This window comes from Carcharhinus amblyrhynchos, chromosome 16, assembly GCF_965287045.1.
Source record: "Carcharhinus amblyrhynchos chromosome 16, sCarAmb.v2.hapA, whole genome shotgun sequence".
Taxonomy (NCBI): domain Eukaryota; kingdom Metazoa; phylum Chordata; class Chondrichthyes; order Carcharhiniformes; family Carcharhinidae; genus Carcharhinus; species Carcharhinus amblyrhynchos.
In genome coordinates, this window is record NC_137339.1 from 1,449,611 (window position 1) to 1,466,883 (window position 17,273).

General features: G+C 45.9%; 1 protein-coding gene across 4 annotated transcripts in view; it reads right to left on the bottom strand.

Moving 5' to 3' along the window:
- Positions 1 to 17,273, bottom strand: part of chd6 (chromodomain helicase DNA binding protein 6) — a 219,200-nt gene that overhangs the window by 44,631 nt on the left and 157,296 nt on the right. For all 4 annotated transcript variants that reach the window (XM_080204564.1, XM_080204565.1, XM_080204563.1 and 1 more), the window contains 7 exons: positions 16,951 to 17,130; positions 14,811 to 14,921; positions 12,879 to 13,081; positions 10,867 to 11,066; positions 7,146 to 7,305; positions 4,959 to 5,048; positions 768 to 871 (listed from right to left, as the gene is read on the bottom strand). In XM_080204564.1, the coding sequence (XP_080060690.1) occupies positions 768 to 871; positions 4,959 to 5,048; positions 7,146 to 7,305; positions 10,867 to 11,066; positions 12,879 to 13,081; positions 14,811 to 14,921; positions 16,951 to 17,130 (1,048 nt within the window). The remainder of the gene's footprint in view (positions 1 to 767; positions 872 to 4,958; positions 5,049 to 7,145; positions 7,306 to 10,866; positions 11,067 to 12,878; positions 13,082 to 14,810; positions 14,922 to 16,950; positions 17,131 to 17,273) is intronic.

The window sequence follows — 17,273 nt, forward strand, 5'->3', positions numbered from 1 at the left end:
CCAAGGTGTTTCTGCTCATTTACACTTCCAAAATTTTGCTATTTTAGGTTATTATTGTCTTTCCATATTAGTCCTTCTCTGGTCTCCCTGTAGTGCATTTCTCATGGCAGCAGGTACTCGCTGTTGGCCAACAATAGAATCTTCTGGTCCTGCACTGTCAGTGGGATTTTACACTGATTCCTCTTTGCCACTGTGAATCCTGCGGCAGGGATGTGCCATTGATGGGGCCAGATAATCCCACCAGTGTGAACAGCCAGAACAATCTGGCGATCAACTAAATATTGCAGGTGTTGGAAATCTGACAAAGAGACATGGAGTAACAATAAACTGAATTTCAAAAAGAAAGGTTGAGGGATTAAGAAAATAATTAATTGTTGAGCAAGAGTAAAGCTATGTCAGAGCAATAAATTAAATTTAAAAACTGTAATTAATAAAAATGAATAGAACGTGAAGGGGTCAGTGTACACATGCCAGACTCACTCGTAGTCTCAGGGTGCTCACTCACTCTTTTGTGCTGCAGAGAGAGTGAGATACCTGAGTAATGCAGGCATTGGCTCACACCTAATTCTCACACACACACACCCCTCACATTCGCTCACTCATACACACATTGAAATCTATTCAAATAATCACCTAATGTCCTCTTGAATGCTTGAACTGAAGTTGCCTTCATCACACTTCTGTTACACAATGAATTACTCAAGTAATCTTTCTGTAACAGCTGCATTGTCTCAGGATCAATAATGTAACCATGAAGGAAGACTTACCATGTTTATAAACTCCAATCAGCAGGGATTTGTCTGCGTCTCCACCCCACCAGTCAACTGGAACATCATTGTAGTCCACATCAGGGATCCAGACTTCCAGCTTACTGTACCCCAGGTGCACGTCGGAGGCACCAGGGAAGTGAGGTTGTGAGGGAGGGATGGTGGGTGCGGAGTGCAAGGGGGGGGCGGCAGAGTGCAAGGAGGGGAGGGCGGAGTGCAAGGAGGGGAGGGCGGAGTGCAAGGAGGGGAGGGCGGAGTGCGAGGGGAGGGCGGAGTGCAAGGAGGGGAGGGCGGAGTGCAAGGAGGGGAGGGCGGAGTGCAAGGAGGGGAGGGCGGAGTGCAAGGAGGGGAGGGCGGAGTGCGAGGGGAGGGCGGAGTGCAAGGAGGGGAGGGCGGAGTGCAAGGAGGGGAGGGCGGAGTGCAAGGAGGGGAGGGCGGAGTGCAAGGAGGGGAGGGCGGAGTGCAAGGAGGGGAGGGCGGAGTGCAAGGAGGGGAGGGCGAAGTGCAAGGAGGGGAGGGCGGAGTGCAAGGAGGGGAGGGCGGAGTGCAAGGAGGGGAGGGCGGAGTGCAAGGAGGGGAGGGCGGAGTGCAAGGAGGGGAGGGCGGAGTGCAAGGAGGGGAGGGCGGAGTGCAAGGAGGGGAGGGCGGAGTGCAAGGAGGGGAGGGCGGAGTGCAAGGAGGGGAGGGCGGAGTGCAAGGAGGGGAGGGCGGAGTGCAAGGAGGGGAGGGCGGAGTGCAAGGAGGGGAGGGCGGAGTGCAAGGAGGGGAGGGCGGAGTGCAAGGAGGGGAGGGCGGAGTGCAAGGAGGGGAGGGCGGAGTGCAAGGAGGGGAGGGCGGAGTGCAAGGAGGGGAGGGCGGAGTGCAAGGAGGGGAGGGCGGAGTGCAAGGAGGGGAGGGCGGAGTGCAAGGAGGGGAGGGCGGAGTGCAAGGAGGGGAGGGCGGAGTGCAAGGAGGGGAGGGCGGAGTGCAAGGAGGGGAGGGCGGAGTGCAAGGAGGGGAGGGCGGAGTGCAAGGAGGGGAGGGCGGAGTGCAAGGAGGGGAGGGCGGAGTGCAAGGAGGGGAGGGCGGAGTGCAAGGAGGGGAGGGCGGAGTGCAAGGAGGGGAGGGCGGAGTGCAAGGAGGGGAGGGCGGAGTGCAAGGAGGGGAGGGCGGAGTGCAAGGAGGGGAGGGCGGAGTGCAAGGAGGGGAGGGCGGAGTGCAAGGAGGGGAGGGCGGAGTGCAAGGAGGGGAGGGCGGAGTGCAAGGAGGGGAGGGCGGAGTGCAAGGAGGGGAGGGCGGAGTGCAAGGAGGGGAGGGCGGAGTGCAAGGAGGGGAGGGCGGAGTGCAAGGAGGGGAGGGCGGAGTGCAAGGAGGGGAGGGCGGAGTGCAAGGAGGGGAGGGCGGAGTGCAAGGAGGGGAGGGCGGAGTGCAAGGAGGGGAGGGCGGAGTGCAAGGAGGGGAGGGCGGAGTGCAAGGAGGGGAGGGCGGAGTGCAAGGAGGGGAGGGCGGAGTGCAAGGAGGGGAGGGCGGAGTGCAAGGAGGGGAGGGCGGAGTGCAAGGAGGGGAGGGCGGAGTGCAAGGAGGGGAGGGCGGAGTGCAAGGAGGGGAGGGCGGAGTGCAAGGAGGGGAGGGCGGAGTGCAAGGAGGGGAGGGCGGAGTGCAAGGAGGGGAGGGCGGAGTGCAAGGAGGGGAGGGCGGAGTGCAAGGGGCGGGCGGCAGAGAGAGATAGAGACAAAGAGAAAAAATTCAACTCCATTAAAAATCATTCATTAATTAAAATCAGTAAACCGCATGTTTGGACTGGCCACCCGTGTACAGAAATGGGAGCCCCTCAAACTTGTTCCATTATCGTGGTCGACATGTATCTCAAACCCATTTACCTGCCTTTCCTCTGTAACCCGCACCCTTCCTCATCAAAACCCGGCCAACTTCAGATCGCATCTTTCAATTCCTCCAACTACCCACAGCCTCAGCAGTTTTTCAGGGAGATAGTTCCAGGTTTCCAGTTCCCGATGTGTGAAGAAGGGTTTCCTGACATCACCCCACATTCCCCTTTGTTCTGGATTGCCACCAGAGGGGCTGTGTTTCTCCATCTATCCAACTGCATTCCCATCATTTCATACACTTCAGTAAGAACAATCTTTTAATCTCCAGCAAATACAAGCAAAGTTCAGGCAATGTGTTCTCATAATATAATCTTCACAGGATCTCAATCTCCAGTGGGGTATTTGTGACATAGGAACATAGGACTTTGGAGCAAGAGTAGGCCATGCGCCCACGCAGACTGCTCTGACTTTAGATAAGACCACAAATGACCTGGTTGTGATTTCAACTCCATTTCTCGCTCTCCTTGACTTCCTTGTCTAAAATCTGTTTAACTCAACCTGGAATATATTGATGATGTGGAGATGCTGGCATTGAACTGGGGTGAACACAGTAAGAAGTCTTACAACACCAGGTTAAAATCCAACAGGTTTATTTGGTAGCAAAAGCCACTAGCTTTTGGAGTGCTTGCTGCCCCTTTGTCAGGTGAGTGGGAGTTGTGTTCACAAACAGGGCATACAAAGACACAAACTCAATTTATAAGATAATGGTTGGAATGCGAGTCTTTACAGGTAATCAAGTCTTAAAGGTACAGAGAACGTGAGCGGAGAGAGGATTAAGCACAGGTTAAAGAGATGTGTATTGTCTCCAGACAGGACAGTTAGTGAGATTTTGCAAGTCCATGCAAGTTGTGGGGGTTACAGATAGTGTGACATGAGCCCAAGATCCTGGTTGAGGCTGTCCTCATGTATGCGGAACTTGGCTATCAGTCTCTGCTCAGCACTCTGCGCTGTCGTGTGTTGTGAAGGCCACCTTGAAGAACGCTTACCTGAAGATCAGAGGCCGAATGCCCGTGACTGCTGAAGTGTTCGCCAACAGGAAGGGAACAGTCTTGCCTGGTGATTGTCGAGCAGTGTTCATTCATCCGTTGTCATAGTATCTGCACAGTCTCCCCAGTGCACCATACCTTGGGACATCCTTTCCTGCAGCGTATCAAGTAGAATGTCCCGAAGCATGGTGCACTGGGGAGACCATGCAGACGCTATGACAACGGATGAATGAACACCACTCAACAATCACCAGGTAAGACTGTTCCCTTCCTGTTGGCAAACACTTCAGTGGTCACGGGCATTCGGCCTCTGATCTTCGGGTAAGCATTCTCCAAGGCGGCCTTCATGACACACGACAGCGCAGAGTCACTGAGCAGAGACTGATAGCCAAGTTCCGCACATGAGGACAGCCTCAACCAGGATCTGGGGTTCATGTCACACTATCTGTAATCTCCATGACTTGTCTGGGTTTGCAAAATCTCACCAGCTGTCCTGTCTGGAGACAATACACATCCCTTTAACCTGCACTTAACCCTCTCTCCACTCACACTGTTGTGCCTTTAAGACTTGATTACCTGTAAAGACTCGCATTCCAATTATTATTTTGTAAATTGAGTTTGTATATTTATATGCCCTGTTTGAGAATAGAACTCCTCATTCAACTGACGAAGGAGCAGCAAGGCTCTGAAAGCTAGTGGCTTTTGCTACCAAATACACCTGTTGGGCTTTAACCTGGTGTTGTGAGACTTCTTACTGTACATATCAATGACTTGGCCTTCACTGCTCTCTGGAGAAGATAATTATATGCCATTGTGAGGGAATTTGATGGGATGGATACCAGAACATTTCCTCTTGTGGGGGAGACTAGAACTAGATAGCAAAGTCGAAGAATGGGTCTCCCTTTTAAGATGGAAATGAGGATTGTTTTCTCTCTAAAGGTCATTAGTCTCGGTAATTCTCTTCCATTTGTAGACCCTTTACCTCCTCTTGACAACTTACTTCCATATCTATCTTAGTGTCTGCATATTTAGCCAATATAATTCTGTTACCTTCATCCATGTAATTGTTGAAGCCCCAGCCCTGTTTCCCTGTGGCTGTCCACTAATTACAGGTTGCCAGCCCGAGGGGCAATGAAGCCTAATCTCATCTTTCACCAATAACATTGTCCAACAGAGGAAGGAAGCATCCTGGCTAACTTCACCCTGATCCAAGGTTTCCCATTCATCATGCTTAAAATCATTCAAAAAGAGGAACTGAAACTGAGGCCTTCTTCCTCAGTGTGGCTCAGCATCAACTTTCTAGTTAGTTTACACTGACACAGTTTTGCCATTTGACGTACCTTGCATCAATACCATCCAAAGCTTTGTCAGCAGCCTCTCCCAAAACCTCCTGTTTAAGATAATACAACATCCGGACTCGAAGCAAGACTCTGGGAGTAAACAAAGTGCAAAATAAAATGAAGCTCAAGACAGAAAGGAGCACAGCAACTTCTACCTATTTAGATTCTGCCTCTCACATACCACAGTTATGTGCAATGGGGAAAAGATTTACAAAGCAGAAGTGGGTCCAGTCCACTGAGAGCAATGCGGTTCATGTTGTCTACACGGATTTTAACAAGGCCTTCGACAATGTACGACATGGTATGTTGTTGCATAAGGTTAAATCTCACTGGATCCAGGGTGAGGTAGCCAAATGGATATCAAACTGGCTTGATAACAGAATAAGTCTGACAACACCAGGTTTTAGTCCAACCTATTTATTTGATAATATACTCACTAGCTTTCAGGGTTACCCCCTTCGTCAGGTGGGGGTAACCCCGAAAGCTAGTGAGTATATTATCAAATAAATAGGTTGGACTAAAACCTGGTGTTGTCAGACTTTTTACTGTGTTTACGCCAGTCCAACGCCGGCATACCCACATCTTGATAACAGAAGCCAGAGAGTTGTTTTTCAAACTGGAGGCCTGTGACCAGCAGTGTGCTCAGGGATCAGTGCTGGTTTACATTAAGATGTCGTTTACATTAATGATTTGGATGAGAATATAGGAGGCATGGTTAGTAAGTTTGCAGATGACACCAAGATTGGTGGCATAGTGGACAGTAAAGAAGTTTATCTTGGATTGCAACGGGATCTTGATCAATTGAGCCTGTGGACTGACGAATGGCAAATGGAATTTAATTTAGATAAATGCAAGGAGATGCATTTCAGTAGATTGAACCCGGGCAAGACTTACTCAGTTAATGGTAGGACGTCGGAAATAGTTACAGAATAAAGAGATCTAGGGGTACAGATTCATAGCTCCTTGAAAGTGGAGTCATAGGTGGACAGAGTGATGAATAAGGCATTCAGCATGCTTGGTTCCATCGATCAGAAGATTGAATACAGGAGTTGGGACATCCTTTTGAAGTTATACAAGATGTTGGTACAGCCACACTTCATAGAGATCCCACAATGCAGAAAGAGGCCATTTAGCTCATCGAGTTTGCAACAACCACAATCCCACTCAGGCCCTAACCCATATCCCTATATATTTATCTGCTAATCCCTCTAACCTACGCATTGCAGGACACTAAGGAGCAATTTTAGCATGGCCACTCAACCTAACCCGCACATCTTTGGACGGTGGGAGGAAATGCATGCAGACACAAGAAGAATGTGCAAACTCCACAGAGACAGTGACCCAAGCCGGGAATCAAACCCAGGTCCCTGGAGCTGTGAAGCAGCAGTGCTAACCACTGTGCTACCTTGCCACCCCACTTGGAATACTGTGTACAGTTCTGGTTACCCTATATAGGGAGGATATTATTAAACTAGATAGAGCGCAGAAGAGATTTACTTAGATGCTACCGGGATTTGATAGTTTGAGTTATAAGGAGAGGCTTGATAGACTGGCACTTTTTTCTCTGGAGCACAGAAAGCTGAGGGGTAATCTTATAGAGAGCTATAAAATAATGAGGGGCACAGATCAGCTAGATAGTCAATGTCTTTTCCCAAAAGTAGGGGAGTCTAAAACTAGAGGGCATATGTTTAAGCTGAAAGGGGAAAGATACAAAAATGTCCAGAACAGCAATTTGTTCACACAGAGGGTGGAGAGTGTCAGGAACAAGCTGCCAGAGGTAGTAGTAGAAGCGGGTACAATTTTGTCTTTTAAAAAGTATTTAGACAGTTACATGAGTAAAATGGATATAGAGAGATATGGGCTAAATGCAGGCAATTGGGACTAGCTTAGGGGTTTAAAAAAAAAGGCGTCATGGACAGGTTTTTTGGTCGAAGGGCCTGTTTCCATGCTGTAAATCTATCTGACTCTGACTCAGTTATACGGAGCATGGAACGACCAAGCAAACCACTCAGTTGCGTCAAACTACTAGAGAGAACAGAATGCAGTCCTTTGAAAAGAAATACAACACTTTGTCTGGGCACGGTCAATTGTACCAAGAACCACTTGCTCGACCCAAGTGCCATGTTCATTCACAACTTTAAACAACACTTGGGCTCTGCTCTCCCACTCTCACACACATGTACTCACTTGTTGCAATGCTGCTTGAGATGTTTCTTATAGCCATCATCATGGAAGAGCACATCTGGGTTACAGCTGGCCACCCAATCAGCATTCTTCAGTTCTGGCTGGGATAGTGGAGTTTTCATCTTCTTGCCTTTCCTCCCCCTGGGTACAGGTGCTGATAACCCTGGAAGGAAATGGAACAAGGCCTTACATTACTGAACACACTGATTCACAAAATAAAATATATTTCAGCATGAGAATTTCCACTTTGGCTATAACCTCCCCAACTTCCTGCACTCAAACACAATGCCCTGAAGTGTTGAAGAATTGATATATTTCCGGCATTTTCTGCTTTTATTTCAAATTTCCAGAACTTGCAGGAGGTTCTCTTTTACGAGTGTGCGCTGGAAGTAGCTCCAACTGTACATAAGGGAAGTGAGTAAATACCTGAAAAGAAAGAATTTGTAGGGCTGTAAGGAAAGAATTGAGAAATCAGACTAATTGAATAGTTTTTTTTCCAAAGAGCCAGCATAGGCATCACGGAAGAATTGCAGAATCCTGGCAGTGCAAAAAGAGGCCATAAAGTCCATTCTCTGAAAGAGCATTCCAGTCTAGCCCTCCCCTCTGCCCTATCCCCATGATCCCATACATCCCATGGCCAATCATTCAGCCTCTGACCTTCGGGTAAGCATTCTCCAAGGCGGCCTTCACGACACACGACAGCGCAGAGTCGCCGAGCAGAGACTGATAGCCAAGTTCCGCACACATGAGGACGGTCTCAACAGGGATCTTGGGTTCATGTCGCACTATCTGTAACCCCCGTGACTTGCCTGGGTTTGCAAAACCTCACTTACTGTACTGTCTGGAGACAATACATATCTCTTTAAACTGTGATCAGTGCTCCTTCCACTCACATTATCAGCCACTTCAGGTCTTGAACAGCAGGTTAGGTGTAAGGATTCGCATTTTAATCAGTAATCTCTAAACTGTCTGTGCTTTATATGCTCTGTCTGAGGCCAGAACTCTCCATTCACCTGACGAAGGGGCTAACCCGAAAGCTAGTGAGTATATTATCATATAAATAGGTTGGACTAAAACCTGGTGTTGTCAGACTTTTTACAATCTACCTAACCCACACATCTTTGGACTTTAGCAAAAAACCCAGAACCCCAGAGGAAGCCCATGCAGACGTGGAGGGAATGTGCAAACTGCATACAGGCAGACACATATGGCTAGAATTGAACCCAGGTCCCTGGCACTGTGAGGCAGCAGTACTAACCACTATGCCACCATGCTGCCTGCTGGGCTGCACAGCTGTCTTGCAAGGCTCTACAATTTTAATATCCATACTACACATAGGATTAGCTCTTTTAGTTAAAGATCAACAAGAGCATTGATTAGTAAGCTCTGGGTCCTTCAATGCGAAGTGCAGTCTATATCAACCATCACTCAAGAGATCCCTGTTTTCAAAAGCTGGTGGTGATCCAACATTTTGGATCTCACCTCCTGACTTGCTCTGGGGTTCACTATTCAGTCGATCATGCCTAATTCAGAGTGCAGCTAATGCTGATTTTGATGAGTCAGTTTTTCAAATGGTTTTGGCTGCAGTTCACTGCAGGACAGGATTTCAACATCTCCATGGTCACCCTCCGGTTAGGAAGCCAGCTTTGCACAGCTGGTGAAACAACAAACCAATAAGGTAGTCTGTCATTGTCTGCATCCTTTATCCACAACTCAAGCCATATGAATATGTCACCAATATCATCTCCACATCAGAATTATCAATCAGAATCCCATTTTCCAGTACCTTTCCCATGCCCTTGAACAATTAAATCCCTCTGAAATAGTGTGAGCAATTCAACTTGTACATCGGGTCTAGCTTTCCACATCTGAACACATTTCTCTTCGGTGTTCACACAGGGGGACATGAATATAGCTGAGGAGGACACTGGGTTGCAGGGGTGTAAAATAGACAGTATTGCAGTGGATAAGGGGGATGTGCTGGATATTCTTGAGGGTTTGAAAATAGATAAGTCCCCTGGTCCGGATGGGATTTACCCTAGGATTCTCTGGGAGGCAAGAGAGGTGATTGCAGAGCCTCTGGCTCTGATCTTCAGGTCGTCGTTGGTCTCTGGTATAGTACCGGAAGATTGGAGGATAGTGAATGTTGTCCCATTGTTTAAGAAGGGGAACAGAGACTTCCCCGGGAATTATAGACCGGTGAGTCTTACTTCTGTTGTGGGCAAGGTTTTAGAAAAAATTATTAGGGATAGGATTTATAGTTATTTGGAGAGTAATGAATTGATTGGAGATAGTCAGCATGGTTTTGCAGCGGGTAGGTCGTGCCTTACTAACCTTATTGAGTTTTTTGAGAAAGTGACCAAAGAGGTGGATGGGGGTAAGGCAGTTGACATGGTATATATGGATTTTAGTAAGGCGTTTGATAAGGTTCACCATGGTAGGCTTCTGCAGAAAATGCAGATGTATGGGATTGAGGGTAGTCTAGGAAATTGGATCAGGAATTGGCTAGCAGATAGGAGACAGAGGGTGGTGGTTGATGGTAAATATTCGTCATGGAGTTCGGTTACGAGTGGTGTGCCTCAGGGATCTGTTTTGGGGCCACTGCTGTTTGTAATTTTTATTAATGATCTGGATGAGGGTATAGTTGGGTGGATTAGTAAATTTGCTGATGACACCAAAGTCGGAGGTGTGGTAGATTGTGAGGAAGGGTGTCATAGTTTGCAGGGAGACTTGGACAGGTTGCAGAGCTGGGCCGAGAGGTGGCGGATGGAGTTTAATGTGGAGAAGTGTGAGGTAATTCACTTTGGTAGGAATAACAGATGTATCGAGTATAGGGCTAATGGGAGGACTTTGAATAGTGTGGATGAACAGAGGGATCTAGGTGTATGTGTACATAGATCCCTGAAAGTTGGGAATCAAGTAGATAAGGTTGTTAAGAAGGCATACGGTGTCTTGGCGTTTATTGGTAGGGAGATTGAATTTAGGAGTCGCAGCGTCATGTTGCAACTGTACACAACTCTGGTGCGGCCGCACTTGGAGTACTGTGTGCAGTTCTGGTCCCCACATTACAGGAAGGATGTGGAGGCTTTGGAGAGGGTGCAGAGGAGGTTTACCAGGATGTTGCCTGGTATGCAGGGGAGGTCCTATGAGGAGAGACTGAGGGATTTGGGGTTGTTTTCGCTAGAAAGAAGGCGGCTAAGAGGGGATCTTATTGAAACATATAAGATGATTAGAGGTTTAGATAGGGTGGATAGTGATAGCCTTTTTCCTCGGATGGAGAAAGCTAGCACGAGGGGGCATGGCTTTAAATTAAGGGGGGGTAGTTATAGGACGGATGTCAGGGGTAGGTTCTTTACCCAGAGGGTGGTGAGGGATTGGAATGCCCTGCCTGCTGCAGTTGTAAATGCGCCTAGTTTGGGGGCATTTAAGAGATCCGTGGATAGGTTTATGGATGAAAAGGGATTGGTTTAGGTTAGTGGGTCATTGTTTTTTAACTGGTCGGCGCATCATCGTGGGCCGAAGGGCCTGTTCTGCGCTGTAGTGTTCTATGTTCTATGAACAACTTTGTGTGTTGTGTGGGAAATAAAATCCTATCTCAGTTATCTTTATGCACTCTCTGTATTCCAGTTTAATTTGAGACAGACAAATGCAACAGAAAACAGAATTAGGGTTGAGATCTCAAATAAAAACTCATAACTAAATCTGCCTCAGACAATCTTGTTACCGGAGTGATTGTGCAATGCTTGGTTCTGTCCATCCTTTGTGGGAGTAATAAGATCCCAGATGAAGCTTTTAATCTTTTCATCCCCTTTGTAGTGTTTCAGGCAATAAACCAGGAGTGTGCGACAAATGGTCTCCATGTCCTTCTCTGTCAGGTGCCACTTGAAACGTCCATGTGACAGGATATCCTTCCATCGACCCCACCTGCAATACAGGACAATGAGTGTCCCACCATACTTCAGATAAGAACTTTGATTAAACAGCAGCCTATAACTTGCCATGAATCCCAATCACCATTTTAGTAAGTAGAAATGTTTAAGTTAAAGTCTATTTATTTTTGACCCAAACAGGTGCTGGAGTGTGATGACTAGGGAAATTTCACAGTAACTTCATTGCAGTGTTAATGTAAGCCTTACTTGTGACTAATAATCTTTACTTTTAGTCACAAAGTAGGCTAACATTAAGACTGCAATGAAGTTACTGTGAAAATCCCCTAGTCGCCACACTCCTGCACCTGTTTGGGTTACACTGAGGAAGAATTTAGCACAGCCAATGCACCTAACCAGCACACCTTTTGGCCTGTGGGAGGAAATCAGAGCACCTGGAGGAAACCTACGCAGACAGAGTGAGAATGTGCAAACTCCACACAGACAGTGACTCAAGCTGGGAATCAAACCCAGGTCCCTGGCTCTGTGAGGCAACAATGCTATTCACTGTGCCACTGTCCTGCCCATGTCAGGTTGGAGCTATTCCTATGAAGCCATTTCCACATTACAGCAGAACTCTGGAGAGATTCTACTGAGGAAAGGGTCAGGAAGCAGGCATTAATTAGTGTGGAAACACAGCCAGGGCAGATTCCTCTGCTATTTTTCTCGATGATTTAAAGTATCTATTGCCTTGAAGGGTATTTGCAAATGCAAGTACATTTCTTTAATAATGAGGCAAGTGGCCATCAGTTTCTGTTATTTTAACACATAAAGGGTGGCACAGTGACACAATGGTTAGCATTGCTGCCTTACAGCACCAGGGATCTGGGTTCAATTTCCAGCTCGGGTCACTGTCTGTGTGGAGTTTGCACGTTCCCCCATATCTGTGAGAGTTTCCTCCCACACTCCTAAGTTGTTAGGTCGATTGGCCATGCTAAATTGCCCCTCAGTGTCCCAGGATGCATATGTTAGAGGGATTAGCAGGGTAAATATGTGGGTTTACAGTATAGGGCCTAAATGGGATTGTTGTTGGTGTAGGCTCAGTGGGCCGAATGGTCTTGTTCTGCACTGTCATGTTTCTATGATTCTATGCTAAAGGCAGCTAACTGCCACTGTGGACCTTGCTCTTAAGCCACAATCAAATCAGTAAAGATGCTAGTTGGTTCAGAGACAGTTTTGTTTTTTCCTGATCAAAGTGATTTTAGGATCAAAAAGTAGAGGAGTTTCCTTTCAGGAACCGGTGTCAAAAACAGGGTTAACATCCTTAACATTAACATCCTTTACAAAGTCTGATCTAAAAGGAATTGTAATCATGACATGAACTCTACTGACACTGAATCCACTTCACTAAAATTCATCAACAGTCCCAGTGAATAATACCTTCAGACCATGAGTCACAGAGACAGATGAATTATAAAATGGTTTTATATGCAAGATTTGAGCCTTGAGTTAATGATCTGGACCAAAACTGGTAGCATTGTGCTTCCTAGAGACATCAAAGTCAAATACGCTAACAAGTGATACCTCAAACTCCTAGCCCTTTTTGTACTTCTGATGTACCATCATTAACCTCATCAACTTTCCAACTACAGAAAGCAGCAGGACAAGCATCAAAGTCTGTTTCATGAAATAACTTGTCTTTTCCCTCACAGAACTGTAAATACCTAATTGGCTGCAAAGTGCTTTGGCACGTGCCAAAGAGATCGAGATCGAGAAAGATATGCTGGAATTGCAAGTCAGTTTTTCTTGCTCAAACTCATTACACTTTTTATTAAATTAACTCCAAGAGAAATCCTGTAGACATACTCACCCAAATATCAGCAGGTTCTTTTCCACCCGAAAGCACTCTGCCCGGAGGTATCGGCGGGTTTTGTCATGCAGTCGGCGAGACCTTGAAGGTCTATCTTCACTGTCACTATCAAGCTCAGAGAATTCCATCAACTCATCATCCTCAAATGAATTGTAGTGTTTAGTCTGCTTCCTAACACGTGGTGTATCAATCACCAAGCTATCCTGTGAAAGATATCAGATGTACATCATTACTTCCTTTGAAACATACTCTGTTTTCTTCTTCCCAGCCACATCCCCACCGCCCCAGCTATTCATTAAGGTTCCACAGGAAGCTGAATGTCTACCAGAGCAGCAATTCTCAAACATCGACTTCCGACTCGTTTAGTATCCAAAATCTATCAATCCATCTTGAATATACTCAGTGATAAGCATCCATAAGCATTCTCTACTAGAGAATCCCAAAGATACACAGCCTCCTTGAGTGAAGAAATCTCTCCTCAGTCCAAAATGGTAAACCGCTTAGGACCCAAGTTACAGAATTCCATTGAAGGAAGTTTCTCTACATCAACAATATCTAATTCTCTAAGAATTTCATACATATCATGGAGGGCATGTTTCATTCTTCCAGCCTCTAGGGAATCGAGGCTCATTCTACTCAATCTCTCATCTTCCCAACAATCAGTCTAATAAACCTTACGGCTCGCCCCGTGAGGCAAGAAAATCCTTCCTCCAGCAAAGAGGCCAGAACTGTACACAGCCCTCTAGGTCTCTGCAAAGTATAATTTTAGCCAGGCTTTCTTATTATTCCTTACTCTTCCAATACATACTAAAATGCCACTTGCCTTCTTATCTTGTCCTCAATTATCCCCACAACATTGCTTCATCCAATTATCCAGGGTTATTTTCCCATTGCAACCTCAAGTCCTCTGAGCTTCTCTCGACCTCACCATTTGCAGAAAAGCTTCCAGGCACCTGTTCTCAAGCAATTCCATCCCTGCCCACTCCCTGCTCCTTACCCCTGCTTTAGTTTACGTTAAAAAATACACCAACAATTCCTGCAATTGAATGAATGAGCAGTTTTTTTGGTGAACCAGTGGAGGGAGAAGTGCAATTCTTTTTCCAACTAGATCTTCAATGCCCATACAAATAGGCAAATGAAGCACTAATTTCACATTTCGTACAAAGGATATAAATAAACTATGCCAGACTCTCAATGGTCCTGACTGAAAGTGTACACTACACTTAATAAAAATATATCTTTTAATTCATAGGTTGTTGACATCACTGCTAAGAGCAGCATTTACTGCCCAGTTCTAATTGACAATTAGACCTAACGATGACATCCCAGGCCATTTCAGAGGGTAGTTAAGAGCAACTACATTGCTGTTGTCTGTCGGCCAGATGGGTAAAATCAGTAGATTTCCTTCCCTACAGGACATTAGTGAACCATTTGGAGGTGTACAACAAACCAGTAGTTTCATGGTCAACATTAGGATACTAGCTTTTTATTCCTGATTTAGTTATTAACTAAATTTAAATTCCTTGGTGGCTGTGCTAGAGTTTGAAACCATGTCTCCGACTCAACAGTGTAAGCCTCTGGGCTAATAGTCCCATACCATAACCACAATGCTACCATAATAAAAGCAAAATACCGCAGATGCTGATCTGAAATAAAAACAGAATATACAGAAACAGCAAAGTGGTTCGGCAGCATCTGTGAGTGAGAAACAGAGTTAGTGATATTAGTCCATAAGAGCTTCAAAGAAAAGCCATACAGATTCAAAACATTAACTGTTTCTCCAGGTGGGCTAGTATATCAGAGGTCAGCTAGGGACTGGTCTCAGCATTACTTCTTACAGTCCAAATACTAACCCTATATTTTCAAATGTGTTTTGAGATAATGACATGTATGAACCCCTTGTCCAAGATAAGCACTGATGAAACCACTTACTTTGCCATTTTTCGACTCAATATCCAGTTCTGCAATTTTGGCCCATTTCTGCCAGAAGTTGGGATCGTCTAAAGAGATATCCGTTCTATTCCCTGAAGCCACGAAACTGGCCTGGAGCAGAAAAAACATACAGCACAGATCCAGGGTTTTTTAAAACCTTTTTAAAGACTTTTTCTTTGTAATGGAGCTCTTTGTCCTTGTAAAGGCTAATACTGACAAACAGATATTAACAGGCCCACAAATGACATTAACATGACTTAACCAGGCACAATCCCAGACTTACAAAGGATTCCTGAGGACGGATGAATTAACACCATCCTTGGGTCATGGCATGGTGCCTGCAAGCAAATGTGTTTAACTACATGTTAAAAATTGACCTGAATGAATGCACTGAGCACATGGTGGTATAGAATTAGCCCTTTGAGAACCTTCTGAGCCAACATCCTGAGGTCCAGGGAGAACCACATTAATAATTCAACATGATGGATCCCAAAATGATCAGAGTTCACATCATGATACTGGGAACAGGGCTGACGTTAGACTGGCAGAATCTGCTGCATCATGTGGCCTCACACTTAACTCTGCCTAGGGGAACTCAGTAAGTCCTGACTGAGAAACACTCCCCTTCCCTCAAGGGAGGAATGATCACTGCAGCAAATGAGTAGTACCATCAAACTGCATGATTAAGACTGTAATATGTTAATCAAATGGAGGAAGCAAGTTAAGTTTTTACTCTTCTTTCCACTGTTCCTGCTCTCCTCATGGCAATGACTCACAAAGACTTCCACTAGTTGGGGAATCAATGGTGAAATGTCAACAATTTAAAATAGTTACTAAGGGGAGAGATTAGGCAAAATATCTTTGCAGAGTTGCTGGAACAGGAAATGGTTTAGCACAGGGAATGGTTACACAGGATTATGGGAAAGAGTGGGGCAATGGAATTAGTCTGGAATTGATAACAAGGGTATGAGGAGAGGGTGGCCATCGTATTTATTTGAGATTGCTTGAGCAAAGAGCCAGCACAGACATGGTGGGATGAATGTGTCCTGCAAACATTGTATCCTGTAAACATTTATCCTGCACTGGTGTGGTAAGATTCCTATATAAGATTCCAGTTCACCCAAGTAGACAAGAGGTGAGAAATCCAATAGTAAATATTAGTAGGTCATTCCACGGTGGGGAAGGGGAGAGAGAGAAATGGGGAACATAACAACTGGGTCCATCCATCTAATGTCCATACCAGTAACTCTTTACAGCTTAAGTCATTAGATAATAGCCTGGTATGGAGGGCATTAGCTATGGAGGAGAGGTTGGAGAAACTTGGTTTGTTCTCACTGGAGCGACAGAGATTGAGGGGAGACCAGATAGAAGTCTATAAGATTATGAGAGGCATAGACAAGTGGATAGTCAGAAGCTTTTTCTCAGGGTGGAAGAGTCAGTTACTCGGGGAAATAGGTTTAAGGAGCGAGGGGCAAGGTTTAAAGGAGATGTAAAGAGGCAGATTCTTTACACGAGAGCAGCGGGTGCCTGGAACTCATTGTCGGGTAGGTAACGGAAGCGAATACGGTAGTGGCTTTTAAGGGGCATCTTGACAAGTACATGAATAGGATGGGAATAGAGGGATATGGTCCCCGGAAGGGTAGGGGGTTTTAATTAAGTCGGGCAGCATGGTCAGTGCAGGCTTGGAGAGCTGAAAGGCCTGTTCCTAATTCTGAGATGGAACTCTGGCTGTCTGTCAACCCCACCTTCCCCTCTAAAGCACAAGCTAGTGGATTCTAGTATCTTCAGATACCTCTGACGGAGTGGCACAGCAAATGACCAAAATCAAGCTCAACAGTTTTCTGTTTTGCAAGGTTCAAAATTCTCAGCTATCATTCCAGTGCAACAACAAACAGACTGTGATTTTTGATTTCCTCTTTTAATAATACCAGTCGTTAGAATATTCTATTCACAACTGCCTTACAAACCACTAAGTGCAGAACCTGCTGTAAACAGGGCAGGCACATCGTAAATCATGAGCAAGTTAGTCACCTTCTGCAAGAGAAGAGCAGGTTGAAGATTTATGAACATATGTATTAGGAGGAGTAGTAGGACATTTTCAGTGGGATGCATAAAGCTGTGACGGAAAACTGCTACTGACCTTTGCAAATGTGGAGCCCTTCCCTTCTGATTCAATGGTGATAGTGCGAGTTCGACGAAGAAGTATCTGATCAATGTCCTCTTCACAAAACTTGGATCCTTCATCCTCCTCATCCATCAGGGCTCCATATGCCCCTTTACGAAGGAGATCTTCCACTTCAATTTTAGACAATGGCTGTACCTGCACACGCACAGCAAAACATCCAGATTTCAGATGTGGTAGTCATAAGCGATCCAAAACTTACACCATTCTGACTTGGACACACATCACCATTCTTTTATTGTTGCTGGGTTAAAAGTCTGGAACTCTCTCCCTAGAAGCAC